Source organism: Terrapene carolina, unplaced genomic scaffold (assembly GCF_002925995.2).
Source record: "Terrapene carolina triunguis isolate 2854851 unplaced genomic scaffold, T_m_triunguis-2.0 Scaffold211, whole genome shotgun sequence".
Classification (NCBI taxonomy): domain Eukaryota; kingdom Metazoa; phylum Chordata; order Testudines; family Emydidae; genus Terrapene; species Terrapene triunguis.
The window spans coordinates 39,477,819-39,503,321 of record NW_020664562.1 but is presented as its reverse complement, the minus strand read 5'-3'; the positions used below and the strand labels follow the sequence as shown (position 1 = coordinate 39,503,321).

The window sequence follows — 25,503 nt, the reverse complement described above, 5'->3', positions numbered from 1 at the left end:
CATCTATTGACAACAGGGTAGCCTGGGTATAAATGCAGGCAGAACTGGCCCAAAATAGGTATGAGCAAAAATAACTCCTTCATACATGTTAGAGAGGGAGTTGATAACCCCAAATCTCTCTTGTTATGGTGTTTTACATTTTCTTGCTGATTTTAATCCAACGTACAAAGTCTTTAGACAGTCTTGCCAACTCTTAAAGTTCTTTCAGTGTTTGGTGGTTTTCTTAAAACCACCAAAGCACCAGCTCTTGGAGTCTTGTGATTTGGTAAGAATCTCCACTGGCTTTGTTTTTAAACCCACATGGTTGCAGTGAAAAGCATGAACAGGTGAATCCTAACAGCTCAAAAACCAGAAGGTAAATAAAAATATTAAAAAACTCATGATTTTTAAGCAACATCTCATAAATGTTTTGAGACCTGACTCCTGAACACTTGAGTTGGCAATACTGCTTTACCTGGATCTTTTAGTTGGCATTGCTCTTTGGTAAAATGAAATTATTGAGGTCTCCACAGAGTAAAAAAAAAAAAAGAAAAAATCCACAAAGTAGAAACTTACCACAACAGACAATAGTAAAAGTGGGGAGTAGGGTCAGCAACCAGGGCGATAGAGGAGAAAACAGAAAGTATTTTAATTAGGGAAATTCCAAAAAACAAATAAGCAGCAATTGGCAGCAAATAAATAAATTAAAAAAAAAAAAGAGGAGCGCACCAATTAAAATATTTTAAAAAATAAGGAAAAAGAAAAACATGCAACAAACGTGAAGGCTACGAAGCAAAAAGCTCAGCAAAAGGTGGCAACGAAAGTGCACAACAGTAGACGAGAACATAAACCATGGGTGTGTTTTACCATGCAATAAAACAAGACTGAATGATGTTAAAATCATAACCAATGACAAGGGGATACTTCAGGGGTCGATTTAGCATCATGAAGATTGATCAAAATAGATGCTCACAGGCTTTCATTACTTATTGGATATTGAGCACACATAACTTACATTCTATGATACAAACATTGGATTACTGGGTCACCTCATCTGCTAGGACTTGTCACAGTAAAAAGCAAGCGATTTACAAGGCAAGTTCTTTACATCAGAAATTACAAGTAAACTATTGAACTTTAATTCTTGACAAGCCAGAATTAGACATGAAGTTTATACATCTCTGGCCAAAACTCTAGGTGTAATAGAGAATATGTAGGACCTTTTATGTAGGCTCCAACTCAGAAATGCGTGTGCTTACGTGCTTTCCTGAATTGGGGTCTTAAAGTACTGAATAATCTTGATAGTAAGAGTGGACCAGATTGAGTTGCTTGATTTAAAGTAAAGCAGAAGCAAATATCAGTGCTTGAAAAGCTCTTTTGGGCACTGAGGAAAATAATCTAGGAGTGTATTTACAAAAGGTTAAAAAAATCTTCTTAGACCATCAAAGTTGATGTATAAGAGCAAAAATGCAAACACACACAACTGACCTATGAACTGATTCATCAAAATCACAGTGAACTGGTCTGTGTGAGAGATCTAGTGGACACCGTTTATTTTTAATCCAAATGAGTGTCTCTCGTGGTGGATATTGTAGAAATGCAAGCGGAGGGCCTCTGCTAAAACTAAAGCAGCAGAACAAAATCTCTGGTGTTAAAAGAATTGAGCTATTTTATTCCCACCCAAAAATCTGCATTAAAAAAAAGTATTCAGCATTTGTTAATTACCAAGATTAAGTGGCTCTAGTATGAGCGAATGTCTGCTTAACCATTACAGGTTTCACTTTTGACACCTTTGAGCATAAGCACTTAAATCGACCCCTGTGGGTGGGGTGAAAATATGGTATGAAGAGATGATATTCTGTGTCAATGCTGATGAGAAGAATTATAAACAAAATATAAAAACAAACTAGTGATGATACAGTGGCTCATTCACCAAAGAACCTCATTAGTGGAACACATTGGCATCCATGCACTACCTACAGCTTCTTAGAAAGAGTTTCCTACAACTACCACAATCGTTTTATTGATATTTCTTTGGTTAATGAATTCAGTTTAAACAGCAGACAGCAACAGAAATACCCACAACTAGCACATGTGGGCAAAGCATTGGCATGAGTCATCTGATCAATTAGTGTTCTTTACTAACTAAAATATTACCTACCTCCCAGCCAGTACTCTGTATAATAAAAAGTAAAAAGGGCATGTCACAGCAACAAAAAAAAAAGATGTTTCAAAGGTCAAAACATGACCACTAATGTAAGGTATTATTAATCTGAAATGGTCTCATTGATTATAAGTTACCAGGCACCTACAGTGGCCTATTGTTTCCTTTGGCTGAGAAGGACATTACATGATTGATTAGAGAGAGATCAACCACTTTTTTGTCCTTTATTATTCTGTTTATCATGTCTGGTTAATATCAGGAATTCTGGCACAGCCATGACACAAGTTATGTGGAGAGAGCAGGGCCAGATCCTCAGCGGGTGTAAATCAGGACAGTCGGTGGAGCTATGCAGATATCCATCCACTGAAGAGATGGCCCAGCTTATACTTTTATATAAGTGTAATTAAACGAATGGTCACACAACATACCAGGCTATGTGAGGGCTGCATACTAAACCATCGTATTGATATTTGTATTAGGATTGGCTGCTGAGTTCTTACGCTCCCTCACAGAAAAGGACAAGTGCTGTGGGCCAATCCTGTAAGGTAACAAGCACCTCCATCTCCCATTGAGCTGAGGTCCACTGAGCTCAGTGGGAGTTGAGACCTTTCAGCATCTTCCAAGAAGTGCTCAGCACCTCACAGGATGGGTCCCACATGGCTGCTCTGACCCTGCAAGATGCTGAGTGTCTCCTATGTGGTGCCTTCAAATCCCACTGAGCAGAGGCCTCAGTTCAGGAAATCTTCCCAATTCAGGACAACTTTTAAGCACATGATTAAAAAGTTAAGCATGTGTTTACATGGGGGCCACAGTTTTTACAATGAGCCCACTCGGAAGTGAGCTCAGTGATTAGCAGCCTATGGCCTGATCTTACATCACTGCCTTCAGTCGGAGCAGGATCGGCTATAAGGTAGCTAATATTGCACGGAAAAGAGCAGGAGATTGCACAATGTATTTAGCTGAGACTACTGCTTTGCTAATAACACAGCCCAGCTACCTCATTCCTAAGTGTTTGCTTTTTCAATGACATGGATAATCTTGTCTGACTTTTAGTTATACTGGTGGATACAATTTTAAGGATTTTTTTTTTAAATAATAGGTGTATTCAGAATGAAATCTAATTTCAGAGGCAGGGAAACAAGGATATTTTGATTTGCTTTTACATTTTTGTTTAACGAAAAAAAGATTTTGGTGAAGTTCAAAATAGCTCAAGAAGCCTATGAAGAGCTAAATAAAACCCAAACATTTCTTAATGTTATGTAGCAAGCTAAATGTAACAAACCTTTTTTCCTAGCATGCAAACGTATTTTAAAGTAACACCTGAAATTATACATCTATAAACTAGTAAGCACAATGCAACTGACAGATTTCTTATTAACTCCTCATCATTTTTGTTATTTACACGAAAAGTTTGTATGTGCAGACTTGACATCCTTGTATGATTAAAAAGGTCCCGAGAGTCAATGCTCATTAGCGATCCTTGCATTTACTGCGGACCATCATTTTGATGTTATTTGTACAATCTGATTGAAATGGCTCTCCTTGATAGTTAGCTTTTGGTGGAAAACAACACTAAAACATTTCAAATATCTTCACAGTTCATACTGCAGCTGGAGATTAAAATCATTACCTGATGAACAATTTTGCTGAATGCTTCTTGGAGTTTACCATGAATTGTGGACAGTTTCTTGGCATCTCTGTTAGCTTCATGAATAGGAATAAGGACTTTGTAAACCTCGTTAACTGCTTCATACATGCCAGCCTACAAAAATAATACGTATCAGATGGATCTTTCTATCAATTCAACAGGAAAAGAAAAGAAATACAGCTGGTATATAATACATGCTCACAGTACTTCAGTAACTAAGATTACAACATTGAAGTGGTTGCTTATATGCTTACATTTATTGTAATTTAATCAGGATTTTTTTTTAGAAGAGGTATCAAATCCTCAGTAATTCATAGAACCAAAAGCACATATAGTAACACATTTCTATTTATTTTTAATAAACTTATTTATTAGTGAAGAGGGGAGAGGCTGAACCAAATATTAAACAAGTCAATGGGAATAGTATCTACGTCTGAGTGCACAGTATGGCCCATTAGGTTTAGTGTGACTTGGGTCTATGTAACTTGTATCCTGCATTCTCAAACTCCATGAGATGGGACTCTGAAGTGTCTCCCTGAAGCGTGTCTGCCAAGTAGCACCATTTGCCCTCTCACCCATGGTGATCTGACTAGGGTTCCACCCATCATAGATGGATTTAGAAGGATCTGCAGAGGCACTATGCCTCCCTACTCCCTCATGGCTTTGCCAGTCCATTGCAGGAAATGTGCTGCTAGGCTCTGTCTGTTGCCACAGGGAATTCCAAATCATGTTGTGGTAAATAATTACCTTGTCCTTAAAAGCCTCTCTCTGATGGGTACTTTGCTACCATTCCATTACCATCCCAACCTCTGCCCATTCCTAGCACCAGCCTGAACTACCCACAGATCACAAACCCTGCCTAGCAATCCCTGGAGGGACATCTGTGGTATGAGGACAGGGAGGCCACAAAGATACCAATCACCAGCTGTGTGCGCCAGTCCCCTCTACTTAAAGGGGTGGAAGGAACTACATGGTCTTTAACTAATAATGTAGAGATAATATTTGTCTTTTACTAATGGTGAATTAGAACTAGAATTAGAGCTTCGCAACTAACTAAAACACAATTACCTGAAATGCTGAAATGGAAACAAACCCCACAAAACCCACTCAGTGATAGGCTATGGTTGATTACAGGGGCTAACTGAGCTGCCCAGGAGAAAAAATGCTACCAACGCCATAAAAATAAGTGATATGGGAGAATTGTACAGTTTCATTTACAAAACATTTTCCTGAATATTGCCCAGCACTATGAGCGTTGCTGAAGTAGATATATAGAGAGATTAAAATCTTCTACCATGGAGAAAGATGCTGCAGCCTGTTCCAGCAATCCCACCAGACCTGCTTCTGTAAAATACTTCCCAGAACAGATACCTTCTTCATCTGGTGAGACAACATCATCAGAAACTGCGGATTCTTCCAAAACATTTGAAGATATGTTCTAAGGGGACACAATTTAGATAGAGTTGAAAAGTTTTATTTAAGCAACTACACTGAATACTCCAAAAGATACAGTTAATCTGATACTGGGACAAAGAGCTTTATTCAGTTTTTACTCAGGCAACATCCTCTTTGAAAGAGGCAAATTTCAAGTACTTTTCATTTCACCACAGGCCCTGATCCAGCAGAGCACTTACACATATGCTTAACTTTAAGCCAGTGGGACTACTCACATGCTCAAAACTAAGCATGACCTTACATGCTTTCCTGGATTGAAGCCTGATTCTCTTTGTCACAACCTAATCACAAGAACAGTTTTCAACAACTGTTTCAGAAAAGTTATACCCTGTCTGGAACAGCAAAATCGTATTAGATGAAGCTGTTTTCAGGACTGCTTCTTGAAAATGCTTCTTAACACTGCCAACTTTGATTTGTACTTAGGACTTTTATTATTGCTTCGTATCTCAGTATTAGATGGTAGAATACCAAAATGTACAGTTTGGGGGGGACGGAAGCACATTCCTACCTGAAATGTTACACACCCTACGGGAAGGTATTTTCGATCCTCAAGCATGCTTAAATATTCAGCCACAAGGGCTGCCGAGTGGACCAAACACTGGGCAGATTCAGCATGATTGCTCCTTTCAGAATGCTTTCCAGCCATGTTCTGTAACCAGGTCAGTCGCAGATCTGGGGAAGTCTGATAGCCCTTCGCAATTCTAGTTGAAAATAAATGTCTCGCAATTAGTGTTTATTTACTTATATGTATATTTTACAAGTACCTATCCATAGTTCTAGGCTTGAGATGAACAGCTATGAACTAGAGTCATATACAAAATAATTGCCTGGATTTCCAAGCTAGGAAACTCTTGGTGTTGTTATCATTTAACATTTGTATTGCAGTAGCACCTAGAGGCTAACCAAGTTGGGGCCCCCATTGTGCTAGGCGCTGTACAAACACTGGTGTAAATATATGCTATAGCAGCAGCATAGGAAGAAACAGGGTGGTGTTTAAATAGAAGACCTCATTTTAAAAACACTTTGACAGTGAATTTAATGTTCTTGGAACATAATAGCGAAGGGCTTGATCCTGGGAGGTGCTGAGAACTCTAGCTCTGATCCAGCAAAGTGCTTAAGTGCGGAGTAGTCCCACTGGCTTCAAAGTTAAGCACGAGCTTCCGTGTTTTGCTAGATCAAGGCCACAACACACAGCCTCTTGCAGGATTAAGCCCTACTGGCTTTGGGCTGGACAGGGCATAGTGTGGGCGGACACTGTGTGAGCTTCCCCCCTCTTCTCTGCCAATGCACTTGGAGCATAACCTGAAATACCCAGACGGATTCAGTCTGGGGCTCCTCCTGAGCAGACACTGCCCACTGGGCTGAACAGTGCTAATTTCTGTGGTGGTTTGTGGGGTGGAAATTGGGATCAGACCCCCAAGTTCACCACTTGTCACCTGAGCCAAGATGTGCCTTCCGTGCACCAACCTGCTACAGTGCATCAGGGGAAAAGGTGCCCTTATCCAGCTCTCTTAACAGCAATCACACTCCCAAAATCTAAGACATTTGGGCCATGTCTCACTGCAGGCTGATCAGACTCGTTCACCAGGCTCCAGGACCTGGCCTGATAGTTTCAAAATAGACTAGTAGCAGCCATTTTAGCTGCCTCTTTCTGTCCTGCTTATCACTCCTTTCCTTTTGCCTATTGTTCGCTATGGGCCTGCGCCTGGTCCCTCTGAAAACACTAGTTATCTTTTACTTCTGTGGAGCTAGACTGGGTCCTGTATCCCAGACGCCTTGCACTAGTACACGGGTCAGAATCTGGAATGAAAATGTTACCCGACGTTTTCCCTTCCAGGACCGATCTCTCTCCCAGTCTGCCCCACCCATGAGACGTTCTTCAGATATGTCACTGCTGAGGAAGGCTGCATTGCTAATAGCTTTTTGTAAGAATTCGGTGTTTCAATGCTATTTTGGAAGCACTAATCTTGAGCATGGGAGGAAGAGGTTTGGTCAAACTCTGAGGCCTGTGGGTGAGTCTCAATGGCCTCTGTATTTGCAGGAAAAGTGGTGCCACTGAAATAGCTCAAACTGGAGGAGAGGTGAGCACCATTTGACCTCTGCATTTAGTGATATTGGCGTGCTCAGCACCATGGGGATCATGGTAACACAAGGAAAGCAGTTTTAAATGTAAAAAAGGTGACTGTTACTTAAAAAAAAAAAAATCACTATGACAGGGTATTTCAAGTTCTAAAGATGGGAAATACAGCAAGTGCTGTGATACATTCAAATACCACAGCTGATTGTTCAGTGGCATCCACTGTACATCTTCTGCAATAGGCATGTAAACTCTACCTGTACATCAAGTCTATCAGCATTTCTGGATCTTCCTGGTGTTCCTTCATTTTAACTGTATCAGAGAGGATCATATGGAGGTTGAACACAAGATCCTGGACCTGTAATATAGAAGACGATGTAATGAATTGCCCTCAGGAACCTCACTATACACTAACACATTAGGGCTGCTGCCTATTCTGAATCTTTGTGCATTTGCTCCTTGTTATCAGTGGGAGCTAATCAAGGGCTTGAGTTTTATAGAGCAGCTCATGGATCCCTCTCCAGGAAATGTATCCGACAGCCCTGCTATACGTGGCTTCATCTAAAATCAGCCTGTTTTAAAAACCCAGAATGAGCCACACCCAAAGGCTTCATGAAAATCCAGCCCCTCTTTCCAGCTAAACGTAACTCTTGGCCCGGTGGTATTTCTCTAACCTGATCGGGGAATGTCGTCTCCCGGAGTTCCAGATCTTCTTCGGCGTACGTCAAAATAGTCTTCAGAGAACGTCTCAAAAATTCCTCATTGAAATTCTGGGACGTTCCCACCAGGGACGAGAGGGACATGGTCACCTGCATTTTCACTCTGGCAAAGTTCTGCAACAGAAAAGTTACTACAATGCAATGATTCCATAGGAATCGTAACTGTTCACTGCAACGCCGGCGCAGTGGCGTTTGCATCCTTCCACCAGCCATGGACACGGGATAAAAACCAAACATTTAGTAACACCTTCCCTTTCTTAAGGGGGCTGGCCAGCTGAGCAGCCTCAGTTCTTTCTCTGCCTCTGAACAATGCATTTGTTTGGTGTCTCTGTCACGTTGTTTGTTGTGTGTCTTTGGCTGGCATATGGCAGGGGTACTTCACTCCAGACTAGTGTTCTCCAGAGAAGAGCTGTTAGATTTCCCTGCCTCTTCTTGCTCCTCTCGTGAGCATGGTGTATGAAATGACCTGTTGGCCCCTGTGCGTCCCAGTCCCTTTAGAGGAAAAGATTACCTCGTGTGTGCATGACCTTCTATTTCAGGTACCCCATTCTGTGTTGTTTCAGCCCACATGCCAAATCCTCAGCAAGAGGGTACAGAGAGGCATTGTAGTTTCAGTTGACAGAGCCCTGTGATAGCGACTAAGTGAGCTTCAGTTCCCTTCCCCTTTCTGCTCTCAATCTGAGAGCATCTGAGCCCAGAAGCCTGTGCACGCTTCAGTCTCTGCTGTTCACAAACAGCAAAGATTTTACCACAAGATGAAAGAAGATCTAATCTCAGCTGCAGGAACTCTGTTAGGAAACACAAGGTGTTTGGGGTGTGCTTTGTAAGATTGCTGCAGTGGCGCTGTTAAAACATTTAATAGTAAAGTGAACATTGGGAGCTCTCTTTGTAATGTAAAGTGCATATGGGGAGAATCAGGCTGAGATCCAATTAGATTCATACAGAAAACAAAACCAACAGCACCTAATTAGTCTGGATTCATGCAGACCTTTCACAGAGGACACACTTAAGCCTTGTGATGGGACAGCCGAGGGGGCAGGTTGTGGCTGTCTCTTACAGGGGTGTGCAAGGCGGGCAGAGGGCAGTTCCTGCAGTGGCCTCAGGGGTGCATGCTGCCTTGGTAAAGGGTACAGAGGCGTAAGGAGCCGGCAGGGCCGCAGAGGAGAATGCCAGCTGCGCTCTCCTAGGAGGTAGTGCAATGGTGGCATTTCCCAGGAGTGTTGTGTGTCACTGTGCGCTCCTGGCCTAATGTGGCCCCGCACCATCTCCCGCAAGGGGCCTGCACCTAACAGCCCGACCTGGCCCTACAAAAACAGTGAGTAGTAAACAACAAGTCGTTCAGTTTGAGAAAAATTCTACATTTCAGTGGAGGTCCTTGTCCGTTTTTTTTTAATGAGTCCCTATAAAATGACAGAAGAGGCAACCTGGTCTAGGGGTCAGGGCATCAAACTAGAATGCAGGAGGCTGGGGTTCTAATCTCTGCTCTGCCGCTGACCTGACGTGTGACACACAGCAAAGTCACTTCACTGCTCGGTGCCTTTGTTTCCCCCTCCTATTCTTTGCATGTCTTGCCTATTTAGACTGTAAGTTCTTTGGGGCAGAGACTGTCTCTCACCAGTACAGCGCCCCACATCATGGGTCCCTGATCGCTAATGGGGCTTCTAGGTACTACCGGAATATAAGCAAACACCAAATGATGCTAATAAAATAATAGCACCAGCCATATACTTACATTTCCAATCTCGAAGTTCTGCCTCATAAGGAGGTAAAGAGAGGCACTCGCATGGGACCGTATGGTACTAATGCTGCTGCTGCAGTGTCGCAGAAGCCTCAGGCAGAGATCAGCACACTGCTCGGTCTCCTCTTCGAACAGCAGCTCAGGGAACTGTAGTGACAGCACATGAGAAAAGTAATTCTGCTGGGGCTGCCAGCATCAACTAATGGGCCCAAGTTCAGAGGTGAATCTAAGGATTCATCTACATGGACAATTAAACCGCGGCAAGCTGGGGTGTGAATCTACCGTGCACTAGTCTGCGGCGGTCTGTCTGTGTGCATTAGCAGTTCATTAGAGTACTCTGGGCTAGTCCTGTTACAAAGAGGACTAGATCAAAGCGCTCAAACGAACTGTTAACACGTGTCAGTTGGATGCACGTGGACAGACAGACCACAACTGGCTAGCGAGAGGTTAGATTCACACCCCGGCTTGCTGCGGTCTAACTGTTCACGGAGACGAGCCCCAAGGAACATTACAAGGAGTTTATATCGGTGTAAATTACATTTTCTTCCAGTTCTCTCGGTTTCTATGTTAAGCCAGCTTAGACTCCTAGCCTTTCTTACTCAAACTTCATTAGACTGACGGATCAAACTCCAAGGTCCGAGGGTACATTAGGCTGGACTCCATTAAGATATTAATGTCTACATTACCCATGTCAAGAGGGTGTAAATTACATGACGAGGAGCTGGAAGAAGGAGAAGAAAGGTGACATTACATTAGGATAGAGGGTTCTTGGTGTGCATTACAGCAACATGGGCTCCTTAGGCACTGGTGGGGTGGGGGTAAGTAGCTCTAATAGGTCTCAATGAGTAAGAGAGGCTCTAACTTGCCCATCAGCTCAGTGTGTGTAGAAAAGATGTGATATCATTTTAACAAGCAGCCCAGCAAAACAAATTCATTTTGTCCACAGTAGTCAGACCTGAAGAACAAACAGCCTCCTTTCATTCATCAAACCATACAGCGTAAACACTAACGTTAGGAAGTACAAAACAACAGCCTTGCAGTGACATGACCCAAATACTGAAGAGAAAACCCCACTACATGTGACAGCCCCCTGCAGGACACTCACCTTTGAAACCAGAGCTCTCTGTGTGGCGAAGCAGTGTTGCAGATAAAGTGCACTTTGATTACAGGCCATGCTGTGGAGAAGAACTTTCAGCACCCCACCGAGAATGCTCTCTTTGGATTCCGTCACGGACACAGTCTGTCGTCAAAATTAAATCAACAGTCACATGAACAAAGTTAACTCTTCAGCCGATCAGGTGGTGCTACTGTCCTGAATAATCTTCACTGACCTATTACAAATGTGTGAACCTCACAAGTTTCTGAGCCAAATCCTCAACAGGTGGAAATCAGGCGTCTTACTGAAGCCGATTTACACCTTCTGAGGATCTGGCCCTTGAAGCATTATGTATGCACTAAGCTCTATTACAAGTACTGTTTTAGAGACACACTTTGGCTGGCTCTTGAGTGGGTTTGGAAGGTGGAAGATGCGCCCAGCACAAGAGCCAGCCACAACTGGATTCTCTGTGTGAAATTCTGGCTCCACTGAAGTCAATAGAGGATTTGCCATGGACTTCAATGGGGCCAGGATTGCTCCCTGCTAACACTTAAACAACCTGAGAGACAAAGAGCAACAGGGACATAGTTGCAGAGTGGAGCTTACTGCACCTCCTTATGGGATAGTTCCGGTGGCACCGTCCCCATGTGCCTCTGGGAAGCACAATGCCTCCTGCAGAGCCCTGGGGCAGAATGGCAAACCTGGGAAGGAACTAGCAGGAATTTGTCAGAGGAGAGCAGGACCATGGAATTATGACATTCTGCCAGGCATTATTTATACCTTAAAACACGCAAACAAATATTTCCGGCATTACACTAATGAGGGCGACAAGCACCTTTACAGAAGGTTGGAGGAATGCTTGTGATTTACGAAACAGACTGTTAGAAGGCTTGGAAAAAAAAATCACTGGGATTTTTTATCTATTCTAGGATCTCACCTCCTGGATCCCCCTTTCTGCTGCAGCAGCAAAGTTTAAATATGAACAGCAGGAGGGCATAGTTTAAGAATCTGAACCACTTAACCTGCTAGCAAATGTTATTCGGACATCTGCAAAATCCCTCTCATCCTTACCTGGACAACTATTTCTAATGTATCCAAAATAATCAGATTTGCTTCAGTTGCAAGATTTCCATCAATAAGCGCTTCATGTTCTATCTCTGCCCTTGATCTAACAGAAGAAAAGACAGCATTCAAGTTATAGTTAGTTTAAAAGTCAGGCCGGCACATTCTGAAGGCTCACCAGTGGGAAAACCTTGTTATAAATGCACACAGTTAGTTACGGACAACACCACAAGAATATCTAAATGCACTAATATATGTAAGAGTACAGAGGGAGGGAGAATTGTTTTTTTTTATTAACGTATAAAAAATTCAATGTGATTTAGGTTTATCACCCTCAGGCTAGGTCATGATAATTTCTTTTCCTTTCATTATTCTACCAGTAACCCTCTAATAACAGCGTAAGCATCAAAGTCCTGCTTCAAAGGTGGTTTAATAGCATTGTAAGGCATGCAACAAAAGAAATAAAACACGTTTTATTTTATGTTACAGGATACGAACACAAGATGGTGCTCTATGAGCTAGTATTTTTGCACTGTCTGCACTAGTTTGCAACTACTAGTAGCTAGATTGGGTCCAGTATATTGTATGTAGTATGTAGATCTGGTATTTATTCTTTTGCCTCTACATTATATTAAAGGTTTTTAATATCAGCTTTCCAGAGAAAATCATATGATTGTGCTATTAAATACAATGCACCTGCTTTCCTGGAAAAGCTGACTGTGGCCCCAGTCCTACTCACACTGGTAGTCCCATGTCTTCATCAGTGGCACTATTTAACTTCAATAAAATTAGCTGGATTCGGCAAATATCCACTAGTAATTTTAAGTGTGTGATTGTGGCTTGCCTTGCTTGGCTGAGCAGGAAGGTGAGTGGGGAGGGTGCTCCCCTTGCATCCTTGTGTTGGGAAAAGCTACAGTATGGGAGGGACACACAAATGAGCTGGCTGGATGCAGGCAAAATGCGCACGCCATCCTTTCAAAGGTGCCAGAGCTCCCGCTACAGCACTGGCTCCTCCAGGGCCCTGGGAGCAATTCTACCTAACTCAACCAAATTTTCTCCTGGAGCTCCTGCTACAGCATGTCTGCCCCACACCCTGCCTACCACGGAGGCCGGGCTATAAGAGAATACTCTAGTCCTAAATCTCTAGACTATGAAGGCTCTAGATTGAGGCATAGACTGTACCACTATTTAAAGGATATCAATTGCAAAAAGAAGGGCTGGGTGGGATCACTTCACTTGGCTGTACAGAATTCTTTGTATTGAATAATACTCTACATTCATTTGTGATTATTCTAATGTTAAACTCAAAGTGCCAAATTCTACCCGTAGATGGAGTATGTGCTCACAACTCTCATTGCAACCAGTGGGAGCTGTGCAGAAGAGAGGCCAGATTTGGCTCAGAATAGAATGCACAAGTATGACTTGGAGAGTGGGTTCATGGAGTTGTTTTAGCAGATTTTTCTTTTAAGAGAGAAAGTTAATCTTTTGGCTACCATGGTAGTTCCATTAGAGACTCCAGCTGTTCAACAGGTACGTGAGGCCACTAGCAGGGATAAGAGAGATTGTTTGAGGTACAGTAGCACCAGCAAGATGATGACACACAGCTCTATAAGCCAAATCCATATCTGGTGTTTTTTTATATCCGCTGCTATGGAATCACACGAAGGAGGAATTTGCTCCCATGTCTCTATTTCATTGGATCTGACAGTGCAGTTCAGCTTTGCCAATGTCTGGACATGACTGGAGGTTTGGATAAAAGCTACCTGGCTGACAAAACAAGAGGTTACAGTCCTGAGTTGGGGAAAAGCAATTGGCAGGGATCCTTTTGGACAGACCTCACCACAGTCATCCATGCCAATGGACCACCAATGTGTACTCCACTTCAGAGAGAGCTTGGAATCCTCAACCATTGCAGAGTAAGGCTGCTTGCTTATACAGGGGAGTTTCACATCTGGACCATTTCACACCTTTGCTCCACAGACTGTGCTGGCTTCCCATCCATTTCAGCATGCAGTTCAAGGTGCTGGTTGTGATCTAAAGCCCTTTGCACACAGGAGTCTGCCTATCTCCTCGTACTCTTGACAGCTGAGCCAAAAATTCCTATGTCTGAGGGCCGGTGGCTGGGTGTTCTTAGTGAAGGGTCCCTTGACTATCTCCTAGATCTAAGTTTGATGGCTTTCAGAATATGTTACAAAGGCTATTTACTCAAGCTTTTCCTGAGAAGTGGGGAGAGTTCTTTGGTTTTTGGAGAGGGTTAGCATGGCTGACTTGTGTCAGTGTAGCTCATTTTGGCATGTGTTCAAACACTGTAAAATAAGTGGATGAAGAGGTATAAGATACACCGCACATATGTAACATTAATTCATTGTGTAGTGTGTGCCTGTCTCTGTGTGTGTATGTATGCACGTGCACATGTACACACAAACACAAACACACACTTAATTCATATTAACTCTAATTTCTAAAACTCTTGGGTTGATACATGTCTGCAAAATGCAACAGTGAATCTCCTGGGATTCTATTCAAAGCTTGTTACACAGATATGCTAGGGCCAAACAGTAAAAATACTGCATTTCTGTTGTGCTGGTGGCAAGCGCACTGGAGATGTCACGGAAGGAGAACTATGTACCCCAACGTGCGTCGTTGATTGGATGGGTGCTCTGCAACATGGAGGGGATGAGGCGGAGAATATGGTTGTGCCAAGATCAAAGCACAGGGATCCATGCACAGCAGAAATCCACGGGACCACAAACAAAGGAGGGAAACAGGGTCCAGCCACATGGGAAGAAGGAGTAAATGCACTGTGGGTGGCTTGGACTTCTGTCCATTTGGGCTCTGCTATTTCCCACTTCCCTCAGAGCTTCACTTGAGCTGTTTGATGTTCATGGATTTGGCCAGTCCTTTTGTTGGGCCTTCAGAGTACCACTAAGGGAGAATGGAAGTCTGTGGGTTGCAATTTTAGAAAATGGGAAACGTGTGCAGCAAAACTCACACACCATTCCTGAGCCTTCTAGCAAAAAACAAAGCAAACTTAAAAAGCAATGGGTATGACAAGCAAAAGGGATTATTTCAGCCAGTTACACACACACACACACACACACACACACACACCCACCCTCTGCCAAGCATCACAAATAGCTGCAATGGTTGAGTATGCAGATGTACAAAACAAAAATTACACAACAAAGCCACACACCAATGCTACAGTACCTGAGTGGTTTGTGGCTTCTAAAAACACAGCACATGTGGAAAAACAATCAAAGGGATGGATTAGGACAGGAAAGGAAAGCATGCTTGGACAACTCCAGAATGCTCTCATGGAATAAGGGAAAGATGACATGAGACATATATGCTATCTGTAAATATAGCTAATGGATCTTTTCTTTACATTACAACTCACTACAGGAATCTAAAAAGATAATGGAGTTTACTAGTCTTAAGTCTCATTCTGAAATGCTGAGAAAGAAATGGAAAGTGATGCTGTGTCTGTCAGCATTAAAACTATTCTCCTATAATCAGCCTGTCCGAGCTTACGGCCTGATCCTGCTCACACTGAGGACAACTGGACTGTTGCCTTTGGCTTCAATGGGAGCAGAGTCAGGGCTTGAGTTTGTAACGTGACCATGCAGTTATTGATGTAGAAGGATAAGTTAGAGTTACTTGTCAAGCTTTTCTGTGTTTTGACGCCAGTGAGTCATATCCTTTCTCCATCTTAGATTCTCTTGACTTCCAAACGCACTCCCAGATGGACTTCTTTCTGTTGGGTAACGTCAAATTTGTTTTAAATAAATCAATATTAACTTTTTCCATGTGGCAACCAAAGACTTGGTTGCAAGTAATATGTGACAGACAGCACGAGAAAACTCTATAGCATGCAAAGCCATAACATTTATCTGTCCATACAGTAGAACCGCAGAGTTACGAACACCTCGGGACAAAACATGGTAGTTGTTCTTTCAAAAGTTTACAACTGAACACTGACAATACAACTTTGAAACTTTACTATGCAGAAGAAAAAAATGCTGCTTTTAGCCATCTTAATTTAAATGAAACAAGGACAGAAACAGTTTCCTTACCTTGTCAAATATTTTTTTGAAACTTTCCCTTTTTTTTTAAAGTAGTTTACTTAACACATTACTGTATTGTATTTGGGGTTTTTTTGTTTGTTTGTTTTTGGGTCTCTGCTGCTGTCTGATTGCATACTTCCAGTTCCAAATGAGGGGTGTGGTTGACTGGTCAGTTCGTAACTCTGGTTTTTGTAACTCTGAGGTTCTACTGTGCTTATATGGCCCCCCCATTACTGTATTATCTGACACTTCACAATCTTTAATGTATTTATCCTCACACCACCGCTGTGAAGTAGAGAAATACTATTATCCCCATTGTACAGATGGGGAACTGAAATACGTAGAGACTAAGTGTCTTGCCAATGTCACACAAGAAGTCTGTGGTGGAACTGGAAATTGACCCTGGTTCTCCTGGGTCTAGTGACCTAGCCACTGGACTAGCGTTCTTCTCATACTCAATAAATACTCTCAATGGGGTGTTAATTCTGACACATGATGGCAATATAATTACCAAAACTGTTAACTATTTCACTGCTTATCATTTTAGCAGAAACCACCATCCATTCAGGGACTGAGTTTCCACTCTGACCCTTGACATACAGTGACAGGGTGTTGGTTCTGCCTACAAGGTCAGGCTAGCATTCCCAGACACTGTTACAGGAGTGCTCTATAAGTGAGACAAGTCTACATATGTAAATAGTTAGGTAACAGATAAAGTGCCTACAGATGGTGCTCACAAATATACAGCATAGTTCCTGGGGTTTATAGGACCAATGAAACTTGTGCACTGCAAACCACTTCCTCTGTGTAGCTCTTCAGATGAAGCTCTTAACCGATATGCATATCGTCCTGCAGCACTCTACTGGATCTGGGGGCATTTTGGGGATAGTTTCAAGGGACTCTCATATAGGAAGGTCAGCAGCAACAGGCAAGCTTACTTACCTAGCTGCCCTCTGCTTCTTCGCACCATTTCTTGCCTTGCCCCTATGCTTCCCAAAATAGCTTCTTCAAGTTTTGCTCTCATGTCCTTCGACTTCTTAAATGTCAGACTGTTCATCCTTTCAAACACTTTCTTGCCCTGCAGATTTCAAACCAGAAAAGCACAGATGTTGAGGGAAGCCTCCTTTTACCTGGAATGGACAAGGCTAAATGGATAGAACTCCTATCCCTGGAGACCCTGGAGGATCAGGATGTGCTGTAGGAGATGTCCAGGCCATGACGTCCTCTGCAGGATCTGACAAGCCTGCAGCGGAGAGAGGACAAGGGAGACACGACCAAAGGGAGGACAGAGGACTAACCGGTGACCTGGGAAGCTGCTAAATCTCCACTGCCACTGCAGGAAGTTTTCCCTGACGCCTGAGAGTGAGTAAATAGGACTGTCAGCTTCTCTCTGCTCTTACTTCCTGTGGCAGCCTCTGGGGTAATACATTGGGGGAGGCACTCACCTGCCTGCCCATGGGAGTGGCAAGCGGGCAGAGCCTTTTTTTAAATCAGCCACTCTGTGGTGAGGGGACAGAGTCACTTGGTGGCTGGAAGACGGAGGGAAAGGGACAGAGGCAGAGGGACTGGGGGCTGGTGTGTGTACGGAAAGAGGCACAGCCACCAGGATTTTGCGGGTCAGGAGAGGGTGATCGGTGGAAGGGGGCTCTTTGGCACTGTGTAAGGGGTGGCGATGTCTGTCTTTCACTTTGTGCCTGGGTTCTTGTCTGAATCCCATTCCATGCCTCGAGGGAACTTGAATGCAACTAACCAATATTTCCGTACCTTGTACTCAAAACAGGAGACGCAGAGATACAGCAAATCCAGCAAGCGATTGAGCTGCAGCACGGAGAGGTCTGTGAACCATTTCTGCAGGACGCTTTCGTCGGCATTCCTGAGAACCCACAAGAGGCAGATCAAGAGGCTCCGGCTGGATTCTGCTGAGAAGGTCGAGTGCTGCCGACCAGTCTGAACAGACAGGAGCAATCACTTCAGCCACACCAATTAGTGCCCCAAATACTTTGATAGTCCATTAAAAATAGCTGCATCAGGTAATTATGCTGGGCTAACCAATCATCATCCGTCAGACAAGGGTAGGGGCCAGCAGATTTGCATAAATAATCATTATGAGCTAACGTCTGAATCACCCACATCACCCACAATGACAGAGCCCAGATGACACAAAAGACACTGGAATTCAGCCCTAGCAACACATTTTAAGCTAAATTCAAGTTATGAGAGTGTCCTCCTTTAAGCTCCTTCTCAAGACCCACCTCCACTATGATGCTTTCAATAAATTTCCAGCTAGTTAGCGGGCTGGCAAGGGACCTCCATTCATTAGCAGAATTACAGTAGAGAAAAAAAAAAACACCAACAACCTTGAAACCTGCAGATGATGGGTCTGTGTAATCTGATGTTCCCTTCATCTCCAGACCATCACCCCCTCCACTGTCTGAGTCATTCAGCCTCTTGGTCTCATTAGACTGGAAACTCTACACTGCAGGGGCTGTCCTCCCTTTGTATGGGTATAGCACCCAGCAAAATGGGGTCCTAAAGGGTCTATGGGTGCTACTGTAATCCAAATAAGGTGAAATCCACCCCTGTGCAAAGGGCCAGCCCAAGGCTCATGCCCCACTCAAGCTCCATTTATGACTTGATTAAGTGGGGTTTAAGTGGGGCAGAGGCCTTGTGCTGAGAGCCTTTGCCAAAGGGTGAAGTTCACCTATAATGACCATAACAGCAGCCATGGTATGGCATTTTCATCAGCTTGCTTTGAGAAGGAAGAACAGACGCTTGGCAAAACTGATCATTCTAACTATGTCCCCTCCCTCCCATCACAAGGACAGGAATAACCTAGTGCAAACATTATCTGTTTCACATCTCCCACCCCTCCCTCTTGCTATGTAACATGCACAGATGCATGCTGACCTCTGTCCCTGCTGCTTTGTGATCATCACCTTAGGACATACACATATAAATATCTGCCTGTTTACACATGCTCCGAGGGGGAATATTTTTGTACCGTTGATGTGAGTAGAAAACTACTGGGTCGGGTGAGCTGGGGGACAGATGTTCCTGCAATGGCCATGGCAACTGTCTGACTTATCATGCTTCCACCTTCGCTTTCATAATCGTCGATGGTGACGCAGCTTGGCCTTCCTCGCTGATTGTGAGTCTCTGCCGAGAAACACACGCACCTCAGTTAAACGGCGCATTCAAAGGTCCATTCCTCACATCTCCTCTCTGTTAGTTTCATTTAACTGTCTGGTAATGGTCACTGAAAAAATTACATTAGACTGGTATTGCTAGCAAATGGGGATTTTCTCTCTCTCTCTAGTTATGTAAATCAAACATATGAGACTAAGGGGAAATTTTTCAAAAATGTCTAAGGAATTTTGGAGCTTAAGTCCCATTTTTGAAAGTGACCTAGGCACTATGGAGCCCAAGTTTCATTAAAAGTCAATAGGACTTAGGTTTCCTAAGTGCCTAAGTCACTTTTGAAAATGGGATATAGACTCTTAAGATAATTAGGCCCTTCTGAAAATTTCCCCCAAAACCTTCACCATGTCATTTAACTTAAAGGTCCAAAATGCTCAAAGAAGTATGCTATATGTAGGGCCCTACCAAATTCACGGCCATGCAAAACACGTCACAGACCATGAAATCTGGTCTTTTGTGTGCTTTTACCCTATACTATACAGGAGATCAGCATTTCTCAAACTGGAGGTCTCTATCCAAAAGGGGGTTGTGCGGGGTCACAAGGCTATAGTAGGGGGGTTGCATTGCCACCTTTATTTCTAAGCTGCCGTCAGAGCTGGGCGGCTGGAGAGTGATGGATGCTGGCTGGCCACCCAGCTCTGAAGGCAGTGCGGCAGCCAACAGCAGCGCAGAATTAAAGGTGGCAATACCATATCATGCCACCCTTATTTCTGCACTTCTGCTGGCAGCGGCACTGCCTTTAGAGCTGGGCTCCCAACCTGCAGCTGCAGAGCTTTCTACAGCCAGGGGAGGTTCCTGGAAATTGGTCTGACCAGCCCCTAGGAGTGGCCCCTGCAGGGGAAGAGGAAGTCCCATCCCGCAATAGCCCAGCCAGGACCAGCAGCTGGAGCCTGGCATATGGTAGGAGCCCTTGGCCAGGACACCCCCAACCCTGCCCCTCCCCAGCTCCAGGCCCAGCGCCCTGGCACTCAGAGGTTAAAGGGGCCTTGGTCTGGCTCTGGGTGCCCAGCTCTGAAGGCAGCTCAACTGCCAGCAGCAGTGCAGAAGTAAGGGTGGCAATACCACAACCCCCCTACAATAGCCCTGTGACCCCCTCAAAAGCCCCTTTGGGGTTGGGACCCCCACGATTATAACACCGTGAAATTTCAGATGTAAGTATCTGAAACTGTGAAATTTATGATTTTTTAAATCCTGTGACCATGAAATTGACCAAAATTGACTGTGAATTTGATAGGGCCCTAGCTATATGCCAGACTATTTCATATCCAGCTTCCCCACCCTGGTCTGAAATAGCCCAAACATTTCGCCCTTCAGGACACTCTTGTCTGGCAAACCGTAGGAGAGCTGCTGAAGAAGAAAATATCAGGTAATGTGTAAAGGAACATGGGATTTTGGTTTTTTGGTGCTGTCTGTTGGTACTATTGTTACATATATGGGGCTGTTGTCTCTTTGATTGGATGTATTTTTAAATACGTATCAGAGAGGCTTAGGGTGTCTAGATAGACACCTCTTCTTTTATTAGTCTAAATAAAATAAATTGTGACTGCAAAATTTGCACGTGGTAAAATTCTGCATCCACATGGGCAAAAGGACACATGCACAATGAATTACTGGTTTTGTGCAAACAAGTGGACAAATGCAGCTTTTATGCAAGGCAATTTTAAGCATACATTTTGCAGCTGGTAGCTTACTGTGCTCACTAGCTATCTTGCAGATCAATATTGTCTCATTGTTTCCTACACTCCCGGCCACCTTTCTGTAGCCACCAGTTGTCTTTAGTTTTATATGTAGATTTTAAGCTGGAATCGTTTTTTTATTCTCTTTGTATAGCACCTAGTACAATGGGTCCTGGTCCTCGACTAGGGCTCTTGGTCACTATGGTAATACAAATAATAAATAAATATTATACTTTGAAAATAGCAACACCACCACAACAGTTTGGTTGCTCACTCCAACAGCACTGACTTAATGCGCTCAAAAGTTGGGAGTAATTCAACATACATGCAAAGCCTGGTGCACAAAATACCTGTAAAATCATATAGCTGAGGCACGGTTTCCATGATCACGCCAATCAGAGGTAGATACAGCATAGCCACCCGGGCCTTTACCTGTGGGTCAGAGTACCGTGGATCGGAGTCGTGACTGGACAGTAAATTGTGTACCATATTGATGACCTTCTTATGCAATCCAAACAAACTGTTAAAAGAGAGTTGAGTCACAGGGATTGGTTAATATCTTGAAAGCAAACAATACTTTGTAACTAAGTACCTTTAAAAAAATCCTGGTTTTTATTTTTCACCTGGCATGCATATACACGTATCATTATGCAATATTTATCAATCTCAGATTCATTTTGGAGACTGGCTTTTATGAATTCACTGACAGCTAAGTAGTAATTTTAACTGTAGCACAAAGAATGTAAATGAGAAAAACTCCTTCACTGACATACAGGTCTGCACGTCCTTCAGAACTGATACAATGTGAGTGCCCCAGAATCCTTCTATTGAAGAAATCTACTTATGCTACGTTTGATGGATCAGGTCTTGTTTGCAGAATCTCACAAATTTACAACTGGAGAACTAATGGGATCACAACATCACAAGACACAAAAGAAAGGAACCTGAGAAGGGTCAGGGTTTTTAGTTTAGTTAGACTGTTTAAAATTTTGGTTTTTACTAATACCTATTTAACTGAAACTTCCGACAAACACCTTAGGATAAAAATTTTCTTTATACGAGATTTGAACATGCCTGCCTCTTCAGCTGAAAAAACTTTTCCCCAGTTCTCTGGTCCTCCAAGGAGTCATCTAGCAAAAAAAAAAAAAAAAGGTGCTTGCTAACTTGAAACTGGAAAGTCTTTGAGATGTGTGGTCCCGATCTGTATTCCACATGTGGGGGCACATGGGTACCATGTGCCAGAGCTCAGGAATTCTAACAAGCAGTGTCTGGTGGCCCACCCATACACAGTAGTTCTCTTTGTGCTCCAGACTGAGGGCATAAGAAGTGGTGCAGGCCAATGCCTTTCCAGTTTCTCTTCTTACAGTGAATCCAGAAAGATGCGAAGCAGAAGGGATGGAGGGTGGGTAGTGGAACCCAGATAGGGACCACACATCTTGAAGAACTTCCAGTTACAGGTAAGTAACCTCCATTTCTTCTTCAAGTGCTGGTCCCTATATGTATTCCACACATGGGTGACTGACAAGAAGTCTTCAGACTGGAGAAGAGTGTGAGGAAGCTGGCAAGAAAGATGTCCAAAGGACAGCATCTGCATCGGAGGCTTGAACGATAGCACGTACTATTTTGTGAATGTGCAATTGGAATTCCAGATAGCCGCTCTGCATATGTCCAGTAACCGTTCTTCCTGCAGTGATACTGTAGAGGTAGCTTGAGCTCTGGTGGAATGTGCCCTTCCCCCGTCAGGTGAAGAGATATATGCTAATTGATTGCAGACAATGATGCATCCAGAAATCTATTTAAAGATTCTCTGAGAGGATATAGCTTGTCCTCACGACCTTTCCGCTAGAAATGGCCTAGGAGACTTTCGGATAGATTTGGTTCTTTGCAAGTAGAATGCTAAGGTATGTCTGATGTCAAGGGAATGAAGTTCTCTCTCCTCAGCAGAGACATAGGGTTTTGGGAAGAAAACAGGTAAGTGACACGGAATTCCAGAAGAACCTTGGGGAGGAATTTAGGATGTTATCGAAAAGAGACCTTTTCCTTGTGAAAAACAGTATATGGTTGAAAGAAGAACAGGAGTACTTGTGGCACCTTAAAGACTAACAAATTTATTTGAGCATAAGCTTTCGTGGGCTACATCCCACTTCTTCGGATGCATGGATGTAGCCACGAAAGCTTATGCTCAAATAAATTTGTTAGTCTCTAAGGTGCCACAAGTACTCCTGTTCTTTTTGCGGATACAGACTAAACCGGCTGCTACTCTGAAACCGAGTATATGGTTGGTCTGCCATGAGGGCTCACATCTCACTCACCCTTCTGGCTGAGGTAACAGTCACTCAGAATGCAATCTTCATGGACAGGTGGGACATGGAACTTCTTGCCCAGGGTTCAAATGGTGGCCCAGGGAGTGCTGATAGTACGAACTGAGGTCCCACTGAGGTGTAGGTTTGACAATTGGTGAAAAGGTCCTAACTAGGCCTTTCATAAATCTCACTGTAATAGGGTGAGTAAAGATGGAATGTCCATCTACTAGAGGAAGGAAGGCACTGATCACTGCTAGATGGACCCGCAGTGAGAGCAAATGGCAAGACCTGAATGTTTTAAAAACAGAAGGTAATCTAAAACAACTGGGATACTTCCAGAATTTGGAGACAGCTGCTTATGCTGAACCCAGGTAGAAAAACGTCCCCATTTAGCTAGGCAGCAGGTTCTAGTTGAGTCTTTGCTACTTGGAGTAAGAATAGCTTGGATGGATGCTGAGCAAGAGCATCCTAGTTCTGATGCCCATCCAAACACCAGGCCATTAGGTGGAGTAGTTCTGGATTGGGGTCTCTGATTCTGACCCCTTCTTGAGTAAGGAGATCCGGGAAGGGGTGGATCCTGGAAGGAGGACAGATTGACATCCTCAGGAGCTCTGTGAAACAAAACTGTCTGGGCCAGTCCTGACAGATCTTTTTCAAGACCTTTGTAACAGGCAAATAGGAGGGAAGGCATGTCTGAGATTGCATGTCCACAGAAAAACATTGCCCTGGGAACCGCGACCCTTAGCTCCTCTGGGGCAGTACAAAGGAAGCTTCCTGTTCATTTGGGAAGAGATCCCACTGAGGTGCTCCCCAATGAGTGACTATCTTGCTCAGGATAGAGCTGTGTATCTCCCACTTGTGAGCTGCAGAGAAGTGCTTGCTCAGGTTGCCTGCTAAGGAGTTTTGGGCCCCTGGAAGGTGTGTGGCTTGGACAGCAATGCAGTTATAAATTATTTACAAATTTATTTACAGAGTATGATAAAAGCTGGAGAAATCTGTGGACACAGGGATTCCTTTTCAGGCCATGCAGTGGTAAGAAGGAACTGAGGAGGCGTCAGCGCGCACTGCCTCTAATATCCTCAGTCTGGAGCACAAGGGGAACTACTGTGCAAGTGCGGGCCAACGGACACGGCTTGTTGGAATTTCCAGACTCAGGAGCATGGCGTGCATGCGCAGCCCATGTGCGGAATACACATAAGGACCAGCACTCAAAGAAGAACAGGAAGATAAGGGTACATATTCCTGATATTTCTAATTAAAAAATTCCCCAAACAAACAGGAAAAACAAGAGCAAAAGAACCTTTCTGGCCTTTTTTATTCACTGTAAAGATGCAAAAGAGGACACAGTATAATTGTTTTCCCCTTTTGCAGGTCACCAGCAACATATTCCTTTTCCAATATGTAAATTATTTTTTTCTTTGAACCTCAGGAGAGCCCCACTCTGGTCCCTTCCTTCAACACACTTTGGCAACCTCTGTAGCCTCAGTGAAAAGCAAAGAAATAGGAAAAACCCTTGGGTAGCTCTATAACAACTGCCTGCAGAGCAGATGCAGAACCTCTCTGTCGTCTATAGGCAACAAGCTTGACCCTCCTCAAGGTCCTTTGATCCAATCCATGAAGCAGGAAGGTTTCTATGCTCCACATCTTTGTATTACATGGCCCCCAGGATTTGACCCTTAGGTCTTAAAGTGACTTAGGTATTTCAGGCACCATATACTCTACAGCTATTACTAAGTCAGTGGACCTGGTTACAAAAGGCTACCATTTGTAGATAAACCTTGGATTGTCCACATTTTTAAACAGGTTACAAGGACATACTGAGGGGTGTTACCCCTGGTAGCTTATAGAACAACTGCATTGTAACTGGGTCTTCCAGCTTGGTTATATGTGCGGTGTCACTGGGACCTAACACAACTAGGGAGGAAACACTTAAAATGTCAGGAAATTACAAACCACGATTAGAAAAAAGCTCTTTGCTATAATTGTGAAGTAACTGCCTTTATGTCCTGTTAGTAAAAGCTAAAGGAAAAACTGCCTTGGAGATCACAGGGTTACCCAGCTTATGTAACACAATCAAACTTTGTCTCCGCTCCACCACCACTTTCCATAGTTGGCATGAAGGAGATGGGAGCTGATATTTCCGAGCCATATCACAGAATAACGAAGAAGATCTATTAGTCTTGCTAGCTGAGCTTGCATTAAACAGACCTCGCTGCCCACAGCTGGTCTTTGCCACCTCAGTCCTAGATTTACCCTATATTCAGGTGTAGCACAGTTGTATTATATGTTCTTTGTTTAATTGGGAGCTGTCCCAAACATTG

General features: G+C 43.5%; 1 protein-coding gene across 4 annotated transcripts in view; it reads right to left on the bottom strand.

The window, feature by feature from the left end:
* The window catches only part of LOC112115972 (dedicator of cytokinesis protein 7), a 109,321-nt gene that overhangs the window by 17,875 nt on the left and 65,943 nt on the right, over window positions 1-25,503 (bottom strand). For 2 of the 4 annotated variants that reach the window (XM_029912397.1, XM_026655793.1), the window contains 14 exons: window positions 21,230-21,399; window positions 19,007-19,161; window positions 17,770-17,952; window positions 16,948-17,083; window positions 15,599-15,695; window positions 11,948-12,044; window positions 10,886-11,020; window positions 9,775-9,927; window positions 7,998-8,156; window positions 7,581-7,681; window positions 5,755-5,947; window positions 5,086-5,229; window positions 3,774-3,905; window positions 2,141-2,155 (listed from right to left, as the gene is read on the bottom strand). In XM_029912397.1, the coding sequence (XP_029768257.1) occupies window positions 2,141-2,155; window positions 3,774-3,905; window positions 5,086-5,229; window positions 5,755-5,947; window positions 7,581-7,681; window positions 7,998-8,156; window positions 9,775-9,927; window positions 10,886-11,020; window positions 11,948-12,044; window positions 15,599-15,695; window positions 16,948-17,083; window positions 17,770-17,952; window positions 19,007-19,161; window positions 21,230-21,399 (1,870 nt within the window). The remainder of the gene's footprint in view (window positions 1-2,140; window positions 2,156-3,773; window positions 3,906-5,085; window positions 5,230-5,754; window positions 5,948-7,580; window positions 7,682-7,997; window positions 8,157-9,774; window positions 9,928-10,885; window positions 11,021-11,947; window positions 12,045-15,598; window positions 15,696-16,947; window positions 17,084-17,769; window positions 17,953-19,006; window positions 19,162-21,229; window positions 21,400-25,503) is intronic. The other 2 variants (XM_029912398.1, XM_026655794.1) reach the window with 1 other exon arrangement.